The sequence below is a fragment of the Gambusia affinis genome, linkage group LG16, assembly GCF_019740435.1.
Source record: "Gambusia affinis linkage group LG16, SWU_Gaff_1.0, whole genome shotgun sequence".
In the NCBI taxonomy this organism is placed as follows: Eukaryota; Metazoa; Chordata; class Actinopteri; order Cyprinodontiformes; family Poeciliidae; genus Gambusia; species Gambusia affinis.
In genome coordinates, this window is record NC_057883.1 from 3,886,449 (window position 1) to 3,909,426 (window position 22,978).

Below are 22,978 nucleotides of genomic sequence, written 5' to 3' on the forward strand. Positions count from 1 at the left end.
ACTCTGGAATAGCACACCATTCCCTTAAAATCAAAAATCAAAGCTCAGGATTGTTTTGGAATTTTTTTTAATTCATACTCTAAAGCAGCAAAGAAATGTGAGGGGAAAATCAGAATATTGGTCTCAATATTTTTCCAGGACTCTAAAAATTTGAAAAAGAAAACGAGTTTATTCCCTGTCCCACTGTTTAAATGCTGCTTTCCTTTTTTCCTTCCTTTCTTGCGCCATTTCCTCTTTTGTCCTCTTTGTGTCTTTCTTTCCTCTCATTTGTCCTTCCATCCTTGTGCTCTAACTCCTTTCTTTTCCTTCTTATGTTCATCTTTGTGGCTGACCTCCCTTTTTCTTATTCCTCCCCTTTGCTTCTAGTTTCCTGTTTTTGCAGATTTCACATTGAGTACCCACAGGGTTGGATAAGTTTATTTTCCTCCGTTTAGCCTGCCAGAAGTGTTTTTATGAGAATGGGCCAGCAGGTGGCATCACAGAACATCCCTGGTTGTTGTTTCTGCTGGCTCGACCCTTTCCGTCTGTTCTCCTCTGGTAGACGTGATTATCCTCCTGTCGATTCCGCAGATCAACCTGAGCAGCTTTGTTTGTTCATCAGAACAGATGAAGGGCTTGTTTCCCCTCCCTTTTGTTTTCCACGGACGCATGAGTTGCTTTTGAGACGGAGACGTTTTCAAATCCAAACCGAAGTCATTTTTCCACTTCTTTCTTTTTTTCCTTTTAGTTACAACCTCCGCAACAAGACCTGGCTGACCCTTGACCCCTCCGTCAACACGGTGACCCCTCGATATGGTCACTCGCTAGCTCTGCACGAGGTGCGTGAGAGATCGCTGCCTGTGGCCTTAAGTATTTCTAAAAAAACTCCATGAATGTTTTATATAGTTAACTAGCCTCAGGTTCAGGATGTTTAAAGATGAAGTAAGAAGCGAGTCGGGGGCCTCTAAAGCAGAAACAGAAGAGTTATCTCAAGGTTCTTCTTCTGGACTCGCAACTTAATGTGTGTCTGTGTCTAATGTAGAAATGTTCAGGTTTTGATGTTTTGCTGCAGCATCTTAGGCAATTCCAGTCAGCATGTCTGGATCTGCTGATGGAATAATAAATCATAGTTGTGTCCTGATGTGCAGGACAAGCATATTAATATGTGGCATTTAAGAATGAATTGTATCTTTTACTTTGAAAAACACCAAATCTTACAAAGTTTGGTCTAGTTTCTAGTGGAAATATCTTAGTTTTGTCTTATTTCCAGTGCACTAACATACAAGTACCTTTTCAGCAAGTCAATAATTCCTTAATCTTAAGACGGTGTTAGTTCAACTGGCCAGATTTTTTTTACTTAATACACAGTCTTGTTATGAGTAAAAAAATAAAATAAAAAATCTGAAAGAATCCTTCTTTCTTCCAGGGGAAGATCTACATGTACGGAGGAAAGATCGACTCAACCGGAAATGTGTCGAGTCAGCTGTGGGTTTTCCACATCCAGAACCAGACCTGGGTCCTCCTTAACCCCCGGCCCAAGGACCAGTACGCTGTGGTGGGACATTCGGCCCACATAGTGCCGCCCGCACAAGAGTGGGACAGTCCCGTCATGCTGGTCCTGTTCGGACACTGTCCTCTTTACGGTTACATCAGCAATGTGCAGGAGTACAACATCGGTGAGCGGCTCCGGCTGTTTTCATGTTTTAACACTAAAGTGTAATTGCGATTAATCGAATGAATCGCGTTTCATCAGTTATTGAAATAACCGTCAACTAATTTAGCAATCCATTATTTACTAACTGGAATATACAGACTCTAAAAAAATGTCACGTTTCTGGAAGAATCTCAGCCTCTGAGCAGTATCCATCCATCTATCCATCCATCCATCCATCCATTTTCTAACACCCTTGTCCCTCGTGGGGTTGGGAGGGCTCCTCTGAGCAGTAATTAAGCTAAAATCGTACAAAAAGTAGAGCCATTTCTTCTTGTTTGTCTGTAAAAATGTTTTACCCAGAACTCTTCTAGTGGCCTAGTTTTAGCTTCACCTGGTTCAAATTATGTAAAAATAAATAAATATATTGAGCACCTTTTGCAATGCAGTGATTCAAAAATATTCAACCAATTAGTAAACAGCATTTTTCTTAACTGCAGATGCATCCTTTGCGACAAATGAACAAGCAGCCACTAAAAAACGCTGCTTCAGTCTAAAACAGAAACACCAACACACCTACTGTCTTGGCTCGTTTTTTGGGTTTTTTTGCTCTTCTTTCCCAGCTTTCCTTCCAGTTCCTCACTGACTCTGTTGTGTGACCTTCCAGTGAAGAACACGTGGAGCGTGGTGAGTACAGACGGAGCGCTGGTCCAAGGCGGCTACGGCCACAGCAGCGTGTTTGACCTCAGCACCAGAGCCATCTACATCCACGGAGGCTACAAGGCCTTCAGTGCCAACAAGTACGGGCTGGCGGGAGACTTGTACAAGTTTGACGTGGACAAACGGAAATGGTAAGGGCCTTCTTTTAAAAAAAGCAAACAAAAATAATGTGACTAAGTGTGGAAGTCAATAGAAAAGTCATTGTTGCTCAGGACCATTCTGAGAGACAGCGGCTTCTTCCGCTACCTTCACACGGCGGTCATAGTGAGCGGCGCCATGCTGGTGTTTGGAGGAAACACGCACAACGACACGTCCATGAGCCACGGCGCCAAGTGCTTCTCCTCGGATTTCCTGGCCTACAGTTTGGGTAAGTAACACCCACACAGAAGTATTGGCACAACTGTTTGTCATCTTTCCATTTATATTGAGAGACTTTACTAGAAAATTGTGACGTTGAGCTTTTAAAGCCAATCCATAAATCTCTCACGCTCTTCTGCAGCTGAATCTCAACCAGGCCTTTTAGACAACCTAAATATTTGCGTACCGTAATTTCTGGACGATTGGAGCACTTGAATGAAAGCACCTACAAAGAAAAGAAGAAAAATAGAAGGAAAATTATACATGTATAGATCACACTCTTCTATAAGCTCCAGGTATCCACATTGTAACATGAGACATTTACAGAAAGATTTTTATTTGAACTATTAATAATGTAAATTTTGTAAATTCTTTCTCCCAACTGTACCTGTAACTCATCTGCCTACCAGAAAAAGTCTTTCATCACTATTTTTATCTCCTTTCTTGCTCTTAATTTCACTAAAGTCAATAAATCAAGTATATTTATATTGCACAAATCTCAGCTCTGAGGGACATCCTACCTGCAGTACTGTGTTGCGACAGCAGATGGCAACGATCATAAAAAGTCATAAGCACCATAAACCACCAACAGACACAACATTTTGTCGAATACCGCCATCCAAATCATCAACACACATCAAATATGTTGGTCAATGTTCCAGTGAGTGTGGTTTTAGCCTTTATTTAAAGGAACTCAGTGTTTCAGAAGTTTTGCAGTTTTCTGGACGTTTGTTGCAGATTTGTGGGACATAGATGCTGAAGGCTGCTTCTCCATGTCTGGTTCTGGTTCTGGGGAGGCAGAGCAGACCAGAACCAGAACCAGAAGACCTGAGAGGTCTGGAAGGTTGATACAACAGCAGCAGATCTTTAACGTATGATGCTCTTACGCCGTTCAGGGATTTCTAAGTCGTATTCTTTAGTTTTGGAATGGAACAGCCTCACTCACATTTCCTCAGTCCTTCTTTTGTTGTCGCTCTCACTGTCACTGTTGTCTTGACACAGATTTGCCCTTGAGCTTGAGCTGTCCTCTACATTGCCCAGAGTTTCAATACCTGTCGGCAAGAACTCATATCAGCCACATTTCTGTGTTCAAAGCGTGTGGAAAAGTAACGGCGACCAGAAATGATGGTAATTAGCACTGTTAAACATACCTGATATCATTTCGAGCAGTGGTGGGTACCTCTAACAAAAAATTGAATTGAGACTGTAATCATTCCAGCTCCCGTAATGCTAAAACACTAGCATTAGCAGAAGCTAGTGCAAAAGAGTTTACTTCAAATCAGACTTTCACTATCCTTGAAAACTGCAGCCTTCAGGCACAGATTTAATATTGACATTATAATTGACATGCGCTATAATGTATTTGTTTATTTCTTGCTCGCTACCGTTTGTGTTCTTTTTCATGTCCGTCCGTTTCTTGTTTGAAAGAAAGTTATTTGGGGTAAAAAGAAAAGAGAATGCGACACTAACTACTTGAAACATTCTCAGCCGTCGATAACCAAAACTTCAGATGTCAGATTTGATTCAACTGAAAGTTGACAAAACCGCTGAGTAATTCTGGAATTTATCCTGTAAAAATGATTCAGGGGAAGCTAAGTTTGCCAAATGTTTTTAAAGTTAGCAAAAACGCTAAAGTGCTAAACAAATCTGCACATTTCCTGTTCACCCATTTGTCTCTCTTTTAATCATTTAGCTGAGTTGAGATGAAACGGGATAATTTCTAATCATTTCCTACATTTCTACGAAGACCTTTAAGACGGTTTGCAACCTCATCTTGACTTCTTGCCAAATAGCTCAGTCATTCTATTCTGACTTTAAAACCCTTCTCCTGAAAACAGAAATGAACTTTTTAGTTTGAGTCCTAATAGAAACTATCACACTAGCTACCCACCAACCAGTTGTTTTGACCTGTATTTTGTTCGACCATTACACATGTAAATGTGTTAAAGTTGCTAAATGCTACGCTGACTTCAAGATTAAATAAGTAAACTAACAATAGTTGTTTTTTTTTATGTTACTATGCTCCAAAAAAGCTTGCTCAAACAGCTAAATGCTCTTCTTATGGGTTTATTTATAGCCTTTTCGCAGACGGCCAAAGCAATAGTTGGCAGTTTAGCGTGATCCAAACTTTCCACAGTAAATGATTCTCATTATTTTATCAGCCTACAAACGCTGTTGTAGGTTGAGGTGGCCTCGTTCTGCCGCTCTGTCATAAATGGCTCGTTAATTGGAGGCCGGAGGCTCCTGGGACGTCGGCCAGATTTCCCCAGAGGCTGCAGCGCGCCCTCGGGAAGTCCGGGCTTTTCTGTGTCGTTAGAAAGTTTGACTGACAACCAGTGCAGTTTGAACCTGACTGTCCTCTCTCTCATCTGGGCCGCCACTCGCCACTGAAACGTCCCAGAGGAACTGTGACTTCTGCTTCTCTACGGGCGAGGGAGTCATTTAACGACGCTTTAACGAGTTTAATATTTGTCCCGACCTTTAACTTTTTGCTCCCACTCTCCGTCCTCTGTCTGATATAAATATATATTTTTTTTACAAGAAGAACGAAAGTCGACTCTATAAATTAGCCCACCTCGACCAGCTGCAGAGTTGTTGGGAGCAGCACCTTTGGTAATTGTTGGGCAATTACATTTGAGATGGGCCAAGTCTAGAGAGCTAATTCCCCTTCGCCTTCCCCCACTTTTAACAAGCTGAACTCAATTAAAGGCTAGAATTTACAGGCCTCCCCGTGTCCTGACATTGTCTACTGCTGCTGTAATGAATCCCTGCTCTGAGGGACGTTAGTCTGTCCCATCTGCAGTACCTCGTTGCGACAGCAGATGGCACTGGCTCTTCGTGGATGTGGAGCTCTCTCTCCTCTGGGAGGCCATGATGACTTGTGCTCAGAGTGTGATGGATGACATGCAGTGAGTGTGAGCCAGTGTTCTGCTGCTGTTCCCAGTTGCTACCGGGTTGTTCAGAACCTGACAACATGGAGTCTTTGAGCCTTTTCAGGGTTTTCTTTTCCCACAAAACATGTTGTGCAGTCATTTTTCAAGACATCTCTATCTACAATCACTATTTGAGGAATTTGAATTCATATGAGTTACAACAATATTTAATTTTCCTTTGGGATCAAAAAAGTAGTTTTGAATTTTAATTTAGTTTAATTCAGTCTCCTCTGGCCTAATGTTACTATTCTGCTGGAAAAAAACGACCCAAAACCTGGTGGATAAATGTGGAAACTGTCCAAATTTCTGCTTATGTTGTTTTGCAAAAGTATTCACACCCCTTGAATGCATTCATATTTTATCACAGCCGCAAATTTGAATTATTATTTTTTTTTTAATTTATTTTATTTTAGATGATAGAGATCTGTTTAGCTCTAAACCTATTCAGAAGCAAGTAAAAAAGTAAGTACAATTTTATTTCTGTAGCACAATATCAGATAGACCACAAGGTAGATCACGAAGTGCTTCACAAAAGCAAAAACAATTAAAACATGGCAAAAAACAAAAAGTTAATCAAAAACTTGTGTGAATAAAAATATCTGTAGTTGTTTAAGAGTCCTATTCAAAAAGGATTTTTCAAAGCCTCGGAGTCGCTGCGATTTAAGAGACACAACAGCTCAAAGTCCAGAACTAAATCCAGCTAAGAAGTTGTGGCAAGTCTAGAAAATTAGTGTTGGGAAACATTTACAATCCAAAGAAGTTTTTGCCCTCAATTAAGATAAATGAAACCCGTTTAGCAGCGCAGATGTTTCATTAACCTTTCGAACAAAACTTCAATCTCTTTTTTCCAGCTGATATTTCTGAACGATGTATTTTCAAAGAGCCATCTTTCTCACCTCCTAGACTTGTTCTTGCTCTCACAGGATGTTGGCTGAAACCTCCCTCAGTGTCTTGAACATATTTCTCCATCATTGTTGGGAATAAAATCAGTCCTTTCCCCCTGCACTGTTTACTTTATTCCGTCATTAACCTCTCAACTTCCCTCCATGGACACTTTGCTCTTTTTTTATTTCCGTTTGACTCCAGGAGAAGACTTGCTAAAGGTCTCTAACCACCCGAGGCGAATCCTCCCGCCTCAGGAAACACGCGATCGAACGTGCAAGAGCAGGGCGCCGCTCTGACCTCTGCTTCTTCCTCTTCTTGTTTCAGCCTGCGACGAGTGGACGGTGCTGCCCCGACCGGACCTCCACCATGACGTGAACCGCTTCGGACACTCCGCCGTCTTCAGCGACAGGTATGTCTTCATTACGACAAATAAGAAAAGAAAAGAAAAATAATTGTGTTTTTATTTAGCACGATTACTTATTAAAGCTGCAGTATGTAACTTTCATAAAACGTTTTTATTTTTTTATTATTTTTTTTTAACGTATTTGTTGAAACTGCCACCATGTCGTGACAGAAACAGGTAATTAAGCTAATTTGCCTTCTACTAGTGCTAACCAGAAACAGCCAATCATAGCCAGGAGGAGGGACTTGGCGCTGTCAGTCTCTGACTGTGTGGCTCTTTGCTACGATCAGTGATGGCATAGTTACTTTGAAACAGTAACTTTAATCGGATTACTGATTATTCCTTGAAGAAGTTACTTAGATGACTGATTACTTGATTTGGAAAGTAACTAAGTTACATTAAAAGTAACTTAAAGTTACTCTCAGCAGCTGCCAACAACAGCACTCCACCACCTGTGAAAATTACATTGATATTTGCTAATACTTAATAGTAAGTTATTTTATAATGGTAACATCATGTCTCCACTTATAAGAAGGGGAGATTATTTACTGGTTACAACAATACAAAAAAAACTTTAGTAATTTGTGTGTGTGTTTTTTTTTTGTGTTTCTATTGTCTGTAAAACTATCAATAGGATTTACGCCCCCTTCCTCTTCTCCAGAGTCCAGGTTGTGCGTTACGGCCCGGTGTTTGCTGTCACAGCGCTTCTCCTGTGGCTCCTCAGCTCAGATGGCTGCACAGATTTGTGATGCTTATCTTAATATTAATAATTATAATGGCGTTTAGTGGCACAACTTTACCAACACGTTCATTCGTGTCTGTTTTCATGTTCATTGCGCTGTTCATGTTGGTCTCAATGTTTGCAGTTCTCTGACGCGCAACGCAAAGCTCAACGTAATTCATATATTAACTTGACTTTAACAAAGACACAGCGGGACGGATCATTCGGGAAATTGTGGATAAGGAGAGCCTGACTAAAACTAACTGGATGTCAGACAAATTCTGGGGTTTATGTCTGCTTATTTCCAAGCCCATAAACCGCAACCTGCGACTCCTTAAATCTGCAAGCGACTTTAGAAAAAAACAGACCAAAGCTGCTTATAATACTCTGACTTGGTGAGAGAAACTCAAAATAGTTCCTGTTTCTCCAGCAACAAAATGCGCCTCTCCCTCTTCCCTCCATTTGTTACTTTTCTGTCGCTGCTGATACTGTCGCATAGAAACGGTCGTCACTCCTAAAGACGCGTAGTGGAAATAAACATTTTTTATAAAGGAAAATAGTAACGCAAATTGATTTAGATAAGTAACTGTAGTCTGACTACTGGATTTGAAATAGCAACGTGTTAGATTACTGAAAAAAGTGGTCTGACGTCAGTAACGTGTTACTGACATCACTGGCTACAATGCAGCAGAGAGCCACACGGTGGTGACTGTGGCTCTATGTTTAGTCATCTTATGATTGGAAGGTTGTAGGTTCGATTCCAGCTGCCTCCTGCCACATTTAGCTAGCATAGCCTGTTGTAAATGCTGAGGCTAGTCAGCATAGTCACAGATAACGAGTAATGAACCGTTTTCTTGTAAGTGGTTTCTCTGCCAATAGCACATTTAGCAGCGAGTACATTAGATTGATTGATAGTACTAAGACTCTTGTCTCTGGTTGATTTTGGTGCATTTCTTTAGATGTCAGTAGCAGCTAAGGGAGGAGGTGGGGAAGACTGATCTTTTCACAGACTGTCTCACATTATACTGTCATGATGTGGTAATAGTTTTAACAAGTATTTTTAAAATATGCATGTATTTATAAAAGTTACATACTGCAGCTTTAACTCCGGTGTTTATTTGCATTTCCAGAAGAGCAAACTTGCTCTGATCCCTTCTTGTTGTTTTTCATTCTTGTAAGTTCTCTGGCACAACGTATTTAAAGATGCATCTACTCTACATTCGGGCAAGCAATATTCCATAAATTCGAGGCGGTATCAAAAACAGAAACAGATAACATGTTTGTATCCAGAGAAAAAAAAAGGCACAAGTGCGCTTGTCATTTGGAGCACATCACAAAATGAATACGACTTTGTGATCGTTTGGAGCCAAAATGAAAACTCTTAACTTGATTCATCAGCCATCCTGACGAGGAGTTATTTTGAAACGGAGGAGAAGCAGTGGGAATGTGACGGGCATGGTGCTGAGTCCTAAAACAACGACTCCAGGATTGTCTGAGAGACTGCCAGCCACATTGAATTATACATCCTGTTGCAGAGAACACATCAAATATTAACACGAATCCCCAGCTGTGTCCCAGTCACTCCTTCAAATGCATCTGCGCCTTCAGGTGGTGGTAAAATATTTTAGCTGATCATATTGTCACAGTAAGAAAGTGAAGACGGAAACAAGTTGGAAAAAAAACGAAGATAAAAGCAGCTGCACGGGAAATATGGATTAAGAAACGTCACCTGAAAGTTATAAAGGGGAAACCTTTTGTTGAAAGAGTCGATAATAATTAAATGTGTGAATTTTTATGCTGTGTAGCAGTAGAGTGGGCGCTGTTTGGGATTTGATTCCCGACATCAGGGCTCTGGCCTTTTCCTGTCTGCAACACTTCATATAAATGCCAATAGTGCCACAATATCATTGAATATATATACATTGATAGTAATGACATTACTTTCAATGTCATTTCGTAGTTTTATAATCACAATAATAATAATCACAGTAATAGTTGACATCTTATTGGTTGGTGGTTTCATACAGACAAATTACTCATTTTCCTCGTTTTCTGATTGGCCGTTCACTGCAAAAACACAAAATCTTCCCAAATATTTTTTGTCTAGTTTCTAGTGCAAATACATTGGTTCACTTGAAATAAGGCAGAACTAATTTGATAGTAGTTTTTCAGGAAGATATAGGCGCTTGTTTAAAATCAATAATTCCTTATTATTTGACAATAAAGTAATAGGTATAAGTGAAATAATCTGCCAGTGGAACAAGGTGTTTTAACTTATGATACGATGGAAAACAAAAGTTCCACTGGTAGATTATTTTGATTATAACAAGACATTTTCCCATAAGGGAAAAAAAAAAACAACCTTTGATGGTATTAAGGAATTATTTTCTTCATACAAGTTTAGTTCGCACAATAAAAATACAGATTAAATATATTAAGAATAAATAATTATAATAGTAATTAACAGTGCAGGAAGGGCCAAAAGCCTGATACTTGTATAAAACCTTCATCCAAATGGTATAGATAGAAAATAATATAATCCAATAATAATCCTCCATCAGTTGATCATAAATTGAGAAATTCAATCAAATAGAAAAAGATGCACATAAAAGCACACCTAAAAATAATTAATGGAAATTTCAATAAAATGTGTAACAATGTAAACATTTAAACAATTCTTTAATTAAGTACCGTTTTAATAACCTTTAAACTCTTTTTCAGCTCCAATATCTTGTTGAAAATTCGCTGAAGTTATTTTTGTCTGCACCACTTATAGACGGCTAATAAGTATTTTACATGTATGTTATCAACTCATTTATAAACACTTTATATATCATTAATAACTGTTATGCATTATGTGTGAGAAGGAGACTGTATACTAAAAAAAGAAATTGTGCCTATAAGAAAGTCTGAGATGTTTAGTATAACAACTGTAGATAAAATACGTAGATGAACAGATTTGGCTCTGTATGTTCCTTCTCCTCCTCATTCTTAATTAATGCGTGCATAATAAGCAGTTATTAAAGATGCATAGAGATGAATTAATAACATTTCCATGTAGTGTACAAAGAAACTAGAGAAAAACAACTTGGCCAAATTTTCCTGCACTTCTACCGATGTGGCAGAATAAAGACCAGAAGGCGGACATGTTCACTAACAGCAGGATCACCATTCAGGTCAGGGCCTCCTCTAGAGGGCACTAGCTGGTCATTGTCTGGGCTCATAAGGAGGAAGTTGAAGGATCGCTAAAGCTGTACCTTTCCTGGCTCACTTCTTCTTGTTCTCCTCTGCCCTCTGACCCCCCGCCCCCCAGCGTCATGTACGTGTTCGGGGGCTTCAACAGTCTGCTGCTGAGTGACATCCTGACGTACACCTCGCCCAGCTGCTCGGCCTTCTCCAGCCCGTCGTCCTGCAGCCAGGCCTGGCCCGGGATCCACTGCGTGTGGAACGGCAGCCTGAGGGCGTGCCTGCCATGGGAGGGCAACAGCTCCAGCGCTGAGCCGCAGCAGCAGCAGCTCCCGGCCTCCTGCAACACCAGATCATGTAGGAGCAACCAGGTTTTCTCTATTTTGATGGACATGTCAGACAGGAGTTGATCCAGCTGTCCCTCTGGATCAAAAATCCACTTAACAAAGCAGATTTTTTCTGCTTTGTTAAGCTTGCTGTTTGCCAAAAAGATAAGTACATTTAAAAAATCTCCTTCCTCTGCCTCCACTGGAGGTTTATTGTACATGAAAAGATCTTAAAGGGACGGGATAATGTCAAATCAACATTTTTGAGCTTTACATCATGTTATAATGTTATTCCACTTCAAAAACATACCTGGAGTGTTGTTTTGATTCTTTCATGCATATTTGAGAAATCCTTTAATTTCCATGGCTAGGTATGCAAATTGCCTGAGTGAACCTAGTTCCTACCTGCAGTTTCCAGGGCTCTGCCTTCCAGAGCTCCACTTTCCCACTCTGCTCCTTCAGACTAGCAACCAGCAATTGGCAAACACCTGGTGGAACTGCACACCAGCTGTTCCATATAAGAGCTACGTCTCAGTGAAGTGCTGTTAAAAGGTTAATAGAGGAGCCATGTTGTGACGACACAAGCACGCCACACTTTTCAGATTCTTTGCAAAAGAAAAATTCAAGCCATGTATTACTTACACCTCGCTAAAGAACTATTTTGTGTTGTATTATAACTTGAAACTTAAGCTAGTAATTGCATTCAAGTGGATTTGAGAGGACATTTTAATTAAAATTCAAATTAAAAATGTTATCTCTCAACTGGAAGTGAAGTATTGTTTTAGAGCTGCTTTTAGCTGCAACAATTATAAACATAGCTGTTTATTCATTTTATCTTTATCTTTATGTCTCTCTTTTCTTTAATAAAGTCTCTCCACAGCAACAGCAGTAGTGATGTGTCTGTCTAACTGTTGCAGATGCCGATAACGAGAGGTGTGAGCAGTACACAGACTGCTACAGCTGCACGGCCAACACAAACAGCTGCCAGTGGTGTTCGGGCCAGTGTGTGTCTCTGGGAAGTAACTGTACTGCTGCTACGGTATGAAAACACACACACACGTGTGTGAGCGCACCCATACACACGCGTGCACACATGTTCTTGTACTTGTATCTAAGCAAGGAATTTTCATTGACTTCCATTCATTTTGGTAGCTGCAATAGTCTGCCTAACCTTAACCTTACATAAAACTTAATTCACACCACACCTCTAAACATAACTAGTAGAGCACCAGTAAAACTGCAAGAAATGAGCTCCTCACTTTCCACAAATGACTTCCTTTTGTTGGTGAAACTGGTGAAACTGGTCCTCTGTATATATTACATACATATTACACATGACTACTGAGGAAAAGCCCTAACCACAGCATGCTGCTGCCGCCACCACCGTGTGTTCAGGATGACGTTCCGTTGTAGTTTTTCACCCACCGTTCCAAGTTGTGTCCAAACTGCAGTTCTAACAAGTTACAGCCATTAAAGCCCCATGTTAAATCACTTGGAAAAATGTGTGAGAAGATGATTATTGGTGATTTATACTTAGTCGCCAACTTTGGCGAGGGAAGGAAATAAAAAAAGAGAGAGATCATATTTTACTGACATTAGTCCATTTTCCGTCTGCTCACAAAGGGACTGTAGGCGTGATGAGATGATGCCACAGACAGTCATCCTGCAGATTACAAAGAACTGAAGTCCTTCAGAGCCATTGAAAAGTTCGTCATCTAGATTTCTCTTCAACAGCTTGTGTTTTCTTTTTCTTTTTTTTCCCCCTGAGAATCTCTGTGTCGAGGCTGGCTGCCTTACAAACTCTACTGCAGCTGTTTACGGCTGAATGGATCTTTAAGACGTGATCATCTAGCTAGCTGATGCTGATTAGCTCCACCATCTCCCAACTGTACTTCCATCTTCTAACTCACTCAGGTTTTTGTCCATCGGTGGAGACGAGGTGCTGCTGCTGTTGTTGTCGATGAGCTTTCGTTGATTTCCTCCATGATTTACTTCACCTTGTAAACCAGGCTGCGTCAGGCGTGAGCGACGATTAGCGCTGCGACTGATGGAGCGCCGCGACTGATGGAGCGCCGAGTTGCTCGCAGTGCTGGATCTGATTTGTCGCCCCGCGATCAAATCAGTCCTCATTTAGACGCTGTCAGACACACAGATGCACCTCGTACGTCTTCCCCCCCCCAGGCGCTCTCTACCGTCTCTTAAACATTTCATAAATAAGGACCAGCTTTTCTATTCTGTTTTATGATCATCTGAAAGGGTTTATTAATGCTCTCCAAATCCCTGCCATGAGCAGTGTTTGTCTAAATGAATGTTCATCTATTTTTAAAGAACAAATTGATGCTAACTCCTGACATATGTTGTCTTTCTGCTTTTTTTTTTTTTTGCTTTATGTTTCGTTCCCCTCAGGGATCCATAGCGGAGTATGACGTTTGCCCCAAAGACAACCCCTCATACGTGTGCAATAAGAAAACCAGCTGCAAGAGCTGCTCTGTGGACCAGAACTGCCAGTGGGACAATCGCAACCAGGAGTGTATCTCACTGCCAGGTAGTTCTGAAGTTCACTTAGTTTGAAATATTGGCGTCATAGCCTGAAAGTGAATAAAATAGTCTTGGTAAGAAGAACGTCTTTACCAACGAGGGTTTAGCAAAAATGTGTTGGAACTGCTGAACAAGCTCACATTGTCTGCAGATATATTTTTCTTCCAACTGAACCGTGATTTCTCCTAACAGCTCTACCTTGGTTTTATTTGTCCGAGGGTCATTGTTCCAGAAGTCTTGAGTCATTCAGAAGAAAATGTCTTTTTTCTGTTTTCTAATGACAGCCCTTTCCACCAAGCCATACTGGATTTGTTCAGTTACTGTTTTCGAATTTCTCTGACTGTGTTTACATTACAAATGTGCGCAAATCTTTGTCTACATTCTGTTAATGTAAAAACAAACAAACAAAAACAACATAATCTCACACCATCTTCCTTCTTTTTGTCCATTGGTGTAGACGAGGTGCTGCTCCATCAAGTAAGAAGCTAAGTTAAAATCAAGCGTGAATAAACTCTTTCACACAATAAAGTGGTTATATGTTTACAGTCATGGTGCTAGCGCTCATCATCTATCAGCCAATCAGAGGGGCTTGTCTGCTTGGAGCGACAAGTCCCGCCTACTTGAGAGTAGCTACATATGTGAAGTTTTAATGGAAACACTTATTGTCAGGAACTCGTTTTTTTTTTTTACAATTTCTCCAAGCATTGTTCAGCCTGGAACGTTTTCCATCCGTGATTAATATTTCTCCCTGTAGGACGATGGTCTTCATGTTGCTTAGAAATTAATTTATTGACAACAAAAACGCCTAGAGTCAATTCTTATTTTTGCTCTCTGTTGTAAACTTACTTCAGCTTGATTTCACGCTGCGTTTTTCCCTCAATCCAGCGTCTTTTCTCTCTGCTCCAGAGAACGTGTGCGGCGAGACCTGGCACCTGGTGGGCAACTCCTGCCTGAAGTTCAACACGACCAGCGAGTCGTACGACAACGCCAAGCTGGCCTGCAGGAACCACAACGCCGTCCTGGCCTCCCTCACCACGCAGAAGAAGGTGGACTTTGTCCTGAAGGAGCTGCAGATCATGAACGTCATGGTAAGGCTGGCGATGATCATCGGATTAGCAAAAACAGAATATTCCCTACTGGGAAAGTGGGTGGTAAGATCCCGATGCCACACGCGCAGTGAGAGAGCAGCCGATTGCAGCCGATTGCAGCCGAACAGCGGCGGTGTTTGATCGGCTCCAACAAGAGGGAGACACGACGAGGGTTTTCTCGTCTAATCGCTCCAGTCATACTTGATTAGTGAGGCGCTTTCCAAAATTTGCCTTCAAGTATATTTGTTTTTGTCACTCTGGGCTCTGTTGTGATTTTTCTTTGTCAAGTTGTTGGACCAGTAAGCATGAAAGAAGTTTCAAATGAACAGATCTTTCCCTCCAGAGCTCAGACACATTTCATTTGCTCGATCTATGAGAGTGAAAACCCAGAAATCTATCCCAGCAACCTGCTAATCACTTACAGGCTGCATTGGCTTCTTTGTCAGTGGAAAAAAATGCTTTTTTTTTTTTTTTTTTTTTTTTTTTTAGCTGATAAACTGCTCGGCGTTTTGAACTTTTTTCATATTTGTCTTGCTACGGAAAGAAAGCTTTGACTTATTTTATTGGGGTTTTCTGATGAATCAGGACAAGATAATTCATAAAAGTGAAGTAGTAGAAACTGGGGAGAAATGGCTTTCAAACATTTTTCTAAATGGTAATCTGAAAAAGTGTGAAGTCCATTTGTTTTTCTGTTTTGTAAAATCTCTCAAACTCTCAGATTGGATTCAATTAAACTCACATTTACTAATCAAATGGCTGAAGTCTGAAGTTGCACTGGATTTTATTTATGGATATCAGAATAAAGGAGGCTGAACATAAAGTTACGCCACACCTTTTTTTTTTTTTTCCTTTTTTTTTTTTGGAGTGGGGGGGCTGAAAAAAGTCTCATGAAATTCCAGTCACCTGCTTTTCTATTTGTTGTCATGACGCAACAAAATGTGAACATTTGAGGGGAATCAAAAAATTACAATACCCGTCTCCGAACTGGGAGTTTATTTCTGAATTGGTTTAAACTGTTTGAGAGGAAAGTTAAGGATTTATAAGAAACGAGAAAAGAGCACAAAGCACACGCAGTGTGTATTTTTGGTTGTTACTATTATTATTATTTTTTAGCTCTAAATGTGCACACAGGTGGTTAAAAGACTTCCTCCTATATGATGTTGACGTCGCCTTTTCCGAGGATTTTTCTGCCAGGATCAATCAATCCGAACCCTGGAATTACATGTCAGCCCTACTGTAATTTGTCTCTCTCAGAAATCCTGTGGTCTTTTTTTTTTTTTTTTTTTTGACGTGGCCACATATCTGCAGACTAGACATGGGTTTAAGTTTGAGAGCCTTCAAATCAGGTGAAATAAACCTGCCTTATTCCAGATAAATGACTGCTCTGTCGTTTTTCCTCTCCTCTTTCCTTCTTCAGTCGGGGTGCAGCCGTCTTCTGAAACCAAAAAATGATACTTGTCAAATAGTGCCCCCCTCCCCCCAGTATTTACGTTAATCTAATTGTTAGGAATCATCATAACAACTATAGATTTTTTGTTTATGGAATCAAATGAACTGGACTTGTAGTCAAATCTTTCCACTTGATTCATCAGTACAAGACAACAATGACTCCCTGGGTGGGGCTGAGGAAAATCAATGTGTCCTACTGGTGCTGGGAGGACATGTCGCCCTTCACCAACACCACCCTGCAGTGGCTGCCCGGCGAGCCGAGCGACGCCGGGTTCTGCGGCTACCTGGCCGAACCGGCCTCCAGCGGGCTGAAAGCGCAGTCCTGCATCAACCCAGTGAACGGCAGCCTGTGTGAGCGACCCGGTAAGCTTTCCACGTTGACACAAAGCCATTGCGGACTGTCCGACCATTAAATGTGTGTTTATATATTAAGAGTTCTCTGATTTCAGCTTTCTGTCTGACCGCCAATCTTTAACACGCCTGATCTACTGATTCTGAGTTTGGCCGATGTCATTTTTTTTGTCTTCTCTCCCAAAATGGACAGTAGCTGATTTTCAGACTTTTGCAAAGGTAGAGAAGATCGGTTTCATATATAAATATTGGTAGATTGCCTGTCATTTGAAATGGACCAAATTGGCTTGTCACAGTCGCGTAGTTTTTGCTGAATGATAAATTGTCCCAGAAGTAGAAGATAAACGATAATATCGTTGTTTTAAGACAGTTTTGAATTAATACAATGATAACGGTGGAATAATGCAGGAACACGTTCTCAAAGATCAATCAGCTTTAAATTCTAATGAGCATTTCACATTGAAACTGGAAGACATTTTAAGACACCAGAAAAAGACTTTAATTTTAAAATCAATTAAAATCGCTTGTTTTAATTTATCCTGCGATGAATTAGTTAGTTGCTTATTGCAACATCTATATATTTATATACACAGTGCAAAAACTTTTGCCCATTTTGTAAAAAAATAAAATAAAACTACAGCCAAGAATTTCCTAACATATGGCTTTGACATGAAGTAATGATACTTTCCACTGGTATCATACATAAAATCCTACTGAAATAAATTAGTATTGTTTTAAGGGAGAAAAAACCAATCCTCATTCAGCCTCCCGTTCCACTTTTCCAGAGGCGATTCGGCTCTTAACCCTTCTCTTCATGCTCTCTCCTCTTAGCGAACCACAGCGCCAAGCAGTGCAAGACGCCCTGTGCCATGCGGACCACCTGCAGCGAGTGCACCAGCGGCACCTCGGAGTGCATGTGGTGCAGCAACATGAAGCAGTGCGTGGACTCCAACGCCTATGTGGCCTCCTTCCCGTTCGGCCAGTGCATGGAGTGGTACACCTTGAGCAACTGTCCACGTAAGACGTCTCATTCCACTGGCTTCAATGCCAACGCCATTGGAAATCTTAGCCACGCTGCAAAGTAGAAAATGTTCAGTCCCAAAATAATTTCCCCATAATCACATTGTGGTGTAGAATGCAACAATGTGATTTATGCTGTAATCCCCGTCTAATCTCCTCTGCTGCTCCGAACATTACTCGTTCAGAATCAGCAGAAAACATGAGCTGGATCTCACTGAGGATTTTATTTGTTATTTTTTGGCACCTTTTGATGGATCGTCTGGTTTGTTTGGAGTTCATTTGTTGACATTACTGAGGTGAGAATAAGAACTGGACCCAAGTGTTGCTGTGTTTCTAAAACAGCTGAGTTACATCGTGCTGTTTAAAAGACGAAGCTCAGGTTTTGTTGTCATAAAGGGAGCGATGAGTTCCCTGAGATTTCACAGCTGAAAGTAGGGAGCAGGGTACATTTCTTCAGACTGCAGGGTTTCCCCCAGAAAACCTTTGACGCCCAGTGGTAGGGGGCGCTAGCGCTTAAAAAAATGTTAAAAGTTACAAAAATTCAGGACGTCAGGTGAAGAAATGGCGCAATTGTTACCCACTGCCCAGTTCAATGTGTCAGCTATAAACCTACTTAATCCATCTTTACTGTCACTGTTACTGGTGTACAGAACCCCTTAAAATAAACTATTGACAAGTAAAGCCTGGTGGCCTGTTAGGCTTACAATACACTGGGGGAATTCCTGAACTGATATCTGCTACAAAAAATGTTTTATTTCAGCTAAAAGGGCTGAAACTAGCTATTGGCAAGCAGCGTGTCCTAACTTTTCCTAAGATAGGAAATGGATTTTTATTTTGCTTAATGACTAAAATATGGCACATTTGTTTTGCAAGTGCAAAGAGGTAAAACTTGAGATTAGTTCACATTGAAATGTGAACATTTCCTAATGAAGAACTGAACTTTTTCACATGACTGGATGAATCTCTCACAATTTTATGTTGAGGTACCTCAGCATCTTCAAGATTTTTTTTCCCCTTTAAACAGCAGATTAGATAGTAATTATAAAATTTCTGAAGAAATTTAAACATGCCCGTCAGTTGGAACGCAGCGTTTTGATGGTAAAAATTAGCAACAATGCTAAAGTAAGCTACAATGTACTTGATAGCATGTGGAGAGTCACAGGCATGTTGAGTGACATGCACTTACTCTATTCAGTATGTTAAATTTGGTGTATAAGTTTAAATTATCCAAAATGCTAATGTTAGCCTAAATGCTTCCATTGGCATATGGAGTTTAAATAGCATATTAACTGCAGCATATTAAATTCAGTTCTATGTTTCTATGTTTTAGGCTACTTGTATTAGCCTAAAAGTAACTACTTACTTTTAGGCTAATAGTAGCCTGTTGTAACTCTACGTGGCGCTGTTGTTGTGTTTTGCTCCAGCTGAAAACTGTTCCGGCTACAGAACATGCGGCCAGTGTTTGGACCAGCCCGGTTGCGGCTGGTGCACGGACCCCAACAACACGGGGAAAGGCCAGTGCATCGAGGGTTCCTACCGAGGGCCCTTCCAGACGTTGGTGCCGGCTCCATCCACCCTGCCCGGTCTGCCCGCCAGCCCCCAGCCCTCCCTGAACTCCAGCATGTGCCCCAGCGAAGCCAAGTATAACTGGTCCTTCATTCACTGCCCAGGTAGGAACCAATCAAATCAATCAATCAATCAAATTTTATTTGTATAGCACATTTCAGCAGCAAGGCATTGCAAAGTGCTTTACATCAAATCAAACACAAAAACACAAAGTGATGCAACATAGAATCAACAATCAAAACACATCAAGTCAGATTCTGTCATTAAATTTGCAATTGATTACATTTCAAATACAACTCTAAACAAGTGGGTTTTTAGTTGAGATTTAAAGGAAGTCAGTGTTTCAGCTGTTTTACAGTTTTCTGGAAGTTTGTTCCAGATTTGTGGTGCATAGATGCTAAATGCTGCTTCTCCTGGTTTGGTTCTGGTTCTGGGGATGCAGAGCAGACCAGAACCAGAACCTGAGAGGTCTGGAAGGTTGATACAACAGCAGCAAATCTTTAATGTATTGTGGTGCTAAACCATTCAGTGATTTATAAACTAACAGTATTTTAACCAAGGGGTTCATTGCTGTATGAGCTGCCCCTACTTTGAATGATTTATTTTTTATTTTTTTTGTCATGTATGTTTCAGTTTTACAAAACTGTGAAAAGAAATTGTTTCTTTTTTAGGGACCTTCTTGTTCTTTTTATTTTTATTCTTTAAAGATGTTTCAATTTTTAAAAATTAGACTAGAGACATCAGAGATTAGCAGCTTGATCTCTGGTGACCTACAGAAACTTTTTCTCAAACAGTAATCATATATTTAGTTAATCAAACCAAATAGGATTAACACGTTTAATTTGATTTTGTAAATGTGGGTGGAGTGGTTAACCTCTGTCAACACTTTATCATCATCATTATTATTAATTAAGACGATAGCGTCGAAAGCAAATAATTCTTTGCTGCAAGAACATTTAGTTTAATTTGAAGAATGTGGGGCATGACCAGCTCTCCTCTGGCTGACAGGTTTAGTCAGAGTTTAGGGGTATGAATACTTTTGTAAGACACCTGAAAGATGATGTTTGGATCATTTGCTGCATGAGAGCCACGGCTTTGACCACTGGCTCCATACCTGCTCAGTCCCTCACATAAACATTGTTGTTTGTGTTTGCAAATGAGCGTACAGACCGTTTGGCCCCGGGGCTGTTTATTGCTAAACGTTTTTTTTGTTTTTTGTTTTTTTTTTCCTCCAGGGATTGTATGTGTGTCTGAGACATTAATGCAGTACGACCTTTGTTTACTCCCTGCCAGCCTGTCAATGTAATGGCCACAGTCAGTGTGTCAACGAGAGCGTGTGCGAAAAGTGCGAGGACCTGACAACCGGCCGACACTGCGAGAGCTGCATCTCCGGTTTCTACGGCGATCCGACCAACGGGGGCAGCTGCCAGCGTAAGTACCCATTCAGGTCTGCGCCAGATCAGCTTTCTACCGCACGCACCCTCGTCTGACGTCACTTTTTTTACTGTTCATTTTTATGTCTTCTGATTCTTTGAGCCCTGGCGGCTCCTGTTGGGATATTAAAGATTTACTCCTTCCACACCCGATACCGACAGTCACTCAGTCAGGCTATAAATCAATTGTTTAGCGTTTGGACAGCCTAATTTTGCTTTCTGGTATATCACTGGTACTCTGTATGTTGTATATTCTCTTTCTGTCTCCCACTTGATTTATATTCACAAGGGTTTGCATCAGTGACACTTAATCAGTACATTAGGCTGTTAAAATGCACAGTTTTTCCTTTGTTACTAGGAGTGCAACGATTGAAGTTTTCTGGCCAATCACAATCTTTTATTCCGATATTGACAGATTTTATTTTTACACACTGTTAGGTGTTTTTTAGTCATCACACACCTTCAGTGTTCCAATCCTATATTATTATACAACAATGAACTATACACTTTCTTGAACTACTACAGTACTCTTAAATATAAATGAAAAGTTTAAAGCATTGCTTTCCAAAGCTGCTAAGTTAACTAAACAAGAAGAATTTTATTTTTCACAATTAAAATTTTTCTCCCTCCCTTTGTTAAGGCTGAGCAAAAACAGACAGTGGATAATTTTCAGACCTTTGCAGAAGTATTTAAGATTGGTGGAAAAAAATCGGTTTCACATGCAAGTATCAGTCGATCACCTTAAATTAAGGAATTTGGGCCGATAAATCCACTCTTTGAACTTTCAGCAGGGATCTCTTATAAAAAGAAGGTTTGTAATTTCTGCTGGTAGCTTCTGCTAACTGAAGAGTAGAGTTCTTTGCGCTAACCCTAGAGCTCTGATAAACATTGGTTCTGCTAATGCTAAAGCAATTAGCAACCAAGAATTTAGCAGAAGCTAATGCTAAAGCACTAACTTCAATTAAAATTGTATCTACCTTGGAAAGACTAGAACCTTCTAGAACCAATTTAATTATATCTTCCACTGTCTGTGTTTTTATTTTAAATATTTTTGTTGAAATAAAGTTATTGTGGTTGGAGGAGAGGAAATGGAAATGCTGCAAAAACGCCCAACACCCACTTCAAAATAAGAGCATGAAGATAAACAACTAACTACCAAAATTCAACTGAAGTTTACACAATAGTCAGGTAAATTAGAAGTTTAGAATTTATCTGGAAAAATCAATTTAAGGGAAGCTACATGCGCTAAATGTTTTCAAAGTTAGCAAAAAAAGCTACAGGGCTAAACAGAAGATTAGCTTTACCACTAGCACTTTGCATGAAAATTGCATTTGTAGATCTGTGACTCGTTGATGAACTCTGAAGTTTGAGTGTTTGAAGTATTGAAGTGAAAGGTTTCCCAATACACAACAGACGGACTCTTTGTCAGAAGAAACTGAGCCCTCATCGTGGCTCTTCCTGTTTTTCCTCCAGCCTGTAAGTGTAACGGCCATGCCAGCATGTGCAACCCCAGCAACGGGAAATGCTTCTGCACCACCAAAGGCATCAAAGGAGATCGATGCCACATGTAAGTTTCACTTTCTGCTTCTTATGTCATTTTACAGCTTAAAACCACAACATTATTACATCATATTTCCTTTATATATTTCTGTCTGATAGATGTTCTTTTGAACACCCTTTCTGCGCTGCGCTTTGTTTCAGGAAGCAGGATTTGAGTTTCACCAGGCTCTGTAGTCAACGTGACATTTGTCAAAGTATTCATCCCGACTCCTTTAGGTTTTCACAAAAACAATCCATTTGTATTCGATTGGGATTCTGTTACAGATATTGAATAGCTGATAAGTGGAATGAAAAGTAGATTTGCAGAAATAAAATATGTTCTATAAAGAAATTGAATTCCTATAACTGGGAATTCTGAATTGTCTCAAAATGCAGAAAAATCAAGTGTAGTCTGCTTTTCTTTTTGTGTGAAATTGTATTTTGAATAATTCTGTAATTTTTCTGTATTTAAGAAAAGGCAGGTGCTGCGCTACCTGATTATAATCAAAATTAGATGAGATAAAAAAAAAAAATACTTCAGCATTTAAAAACCAGCAGATTTTCACCTCCTCCTCCCAGGAGAAATGTTCGTACTGCTTTTTCCTGAACTCCTTCAAAGTCATGTATTACTTTTAGAATGACATTATTTTAAGATCTAAGCTATCCCACCTAAATATTAATGAGCCTAAAAGACTCCTCAGTCTTCTGATCATTTTCTGCCTTTTATCGTCCGTCTGGCCTTTATGATTATAGGACTTTGGAGAAACCCATTAAACCCTCCAGATAATGACTGGATGAATGGCCGTCAGTAGGAAAATGAGGCTGTTTGTCGC

At 40.2% G+C, this 22,978-nt stretch overlaps 1 protein-coding gene across 2 annotated transcripts in view; it reads left to right on the top strand.

Moving 5' to 3' along the window:
* Nucleotides 1-22,978, top strand: part of atrn (attractin) — a 145,563-nt gene that overhangs the window by 24,317 nt on the left and 98,268 nt on the right. For both annotated transcript variants that reach the window (XM_044142753.1, XM_044142754.1), the window contains exons 7-20: nt 728-818; nt 1,406-1,655; nt 2,298-2,481; nt 2,563-2,717; nt 6,850-6,934; nt 10,963-11,192; nt 12,079-12,200; nt 13,568-13,706; nt 14,606-14,787; nt 16,380-16,599; nt 17,419-17,604; nt 19,032-19,277; nt 20,467-20,604; nt 22,080-22,173. In XM_044142753.1, the coding sequence (XP_043998688.1) occupies nt 728-818; nt 1,406-1,655; nt 2,298-2,481; nt 2,563-2,717; nt 6,850-6,934; nt 10,963-11,192; nt 12,079-12,200; nt 13,568-13,706; nt 14,606-14,787; nt 16,380-16,599; nt 17,419-17,604; nt 19,032-19,277; nt 20,467-20,604; nt 22,080-22,173 (2,322 nt within the window). The remainder of the gene's footprint in view (nt 1-727; nt 819-1,405; nt 1,656-2,297; nt 2,482-2,562; nt 2,718-6,849; nt 6,935-10,962; nt 11,193-12,078; nt 12,201-13,567; nt 13,707-14,605; nt 14,788-16,379; nt 16,600-17,418; nt 17,605-19,031; nt 19,278-20,466; nt 20,605-22,079; nt 22,174-22,978) is intronic.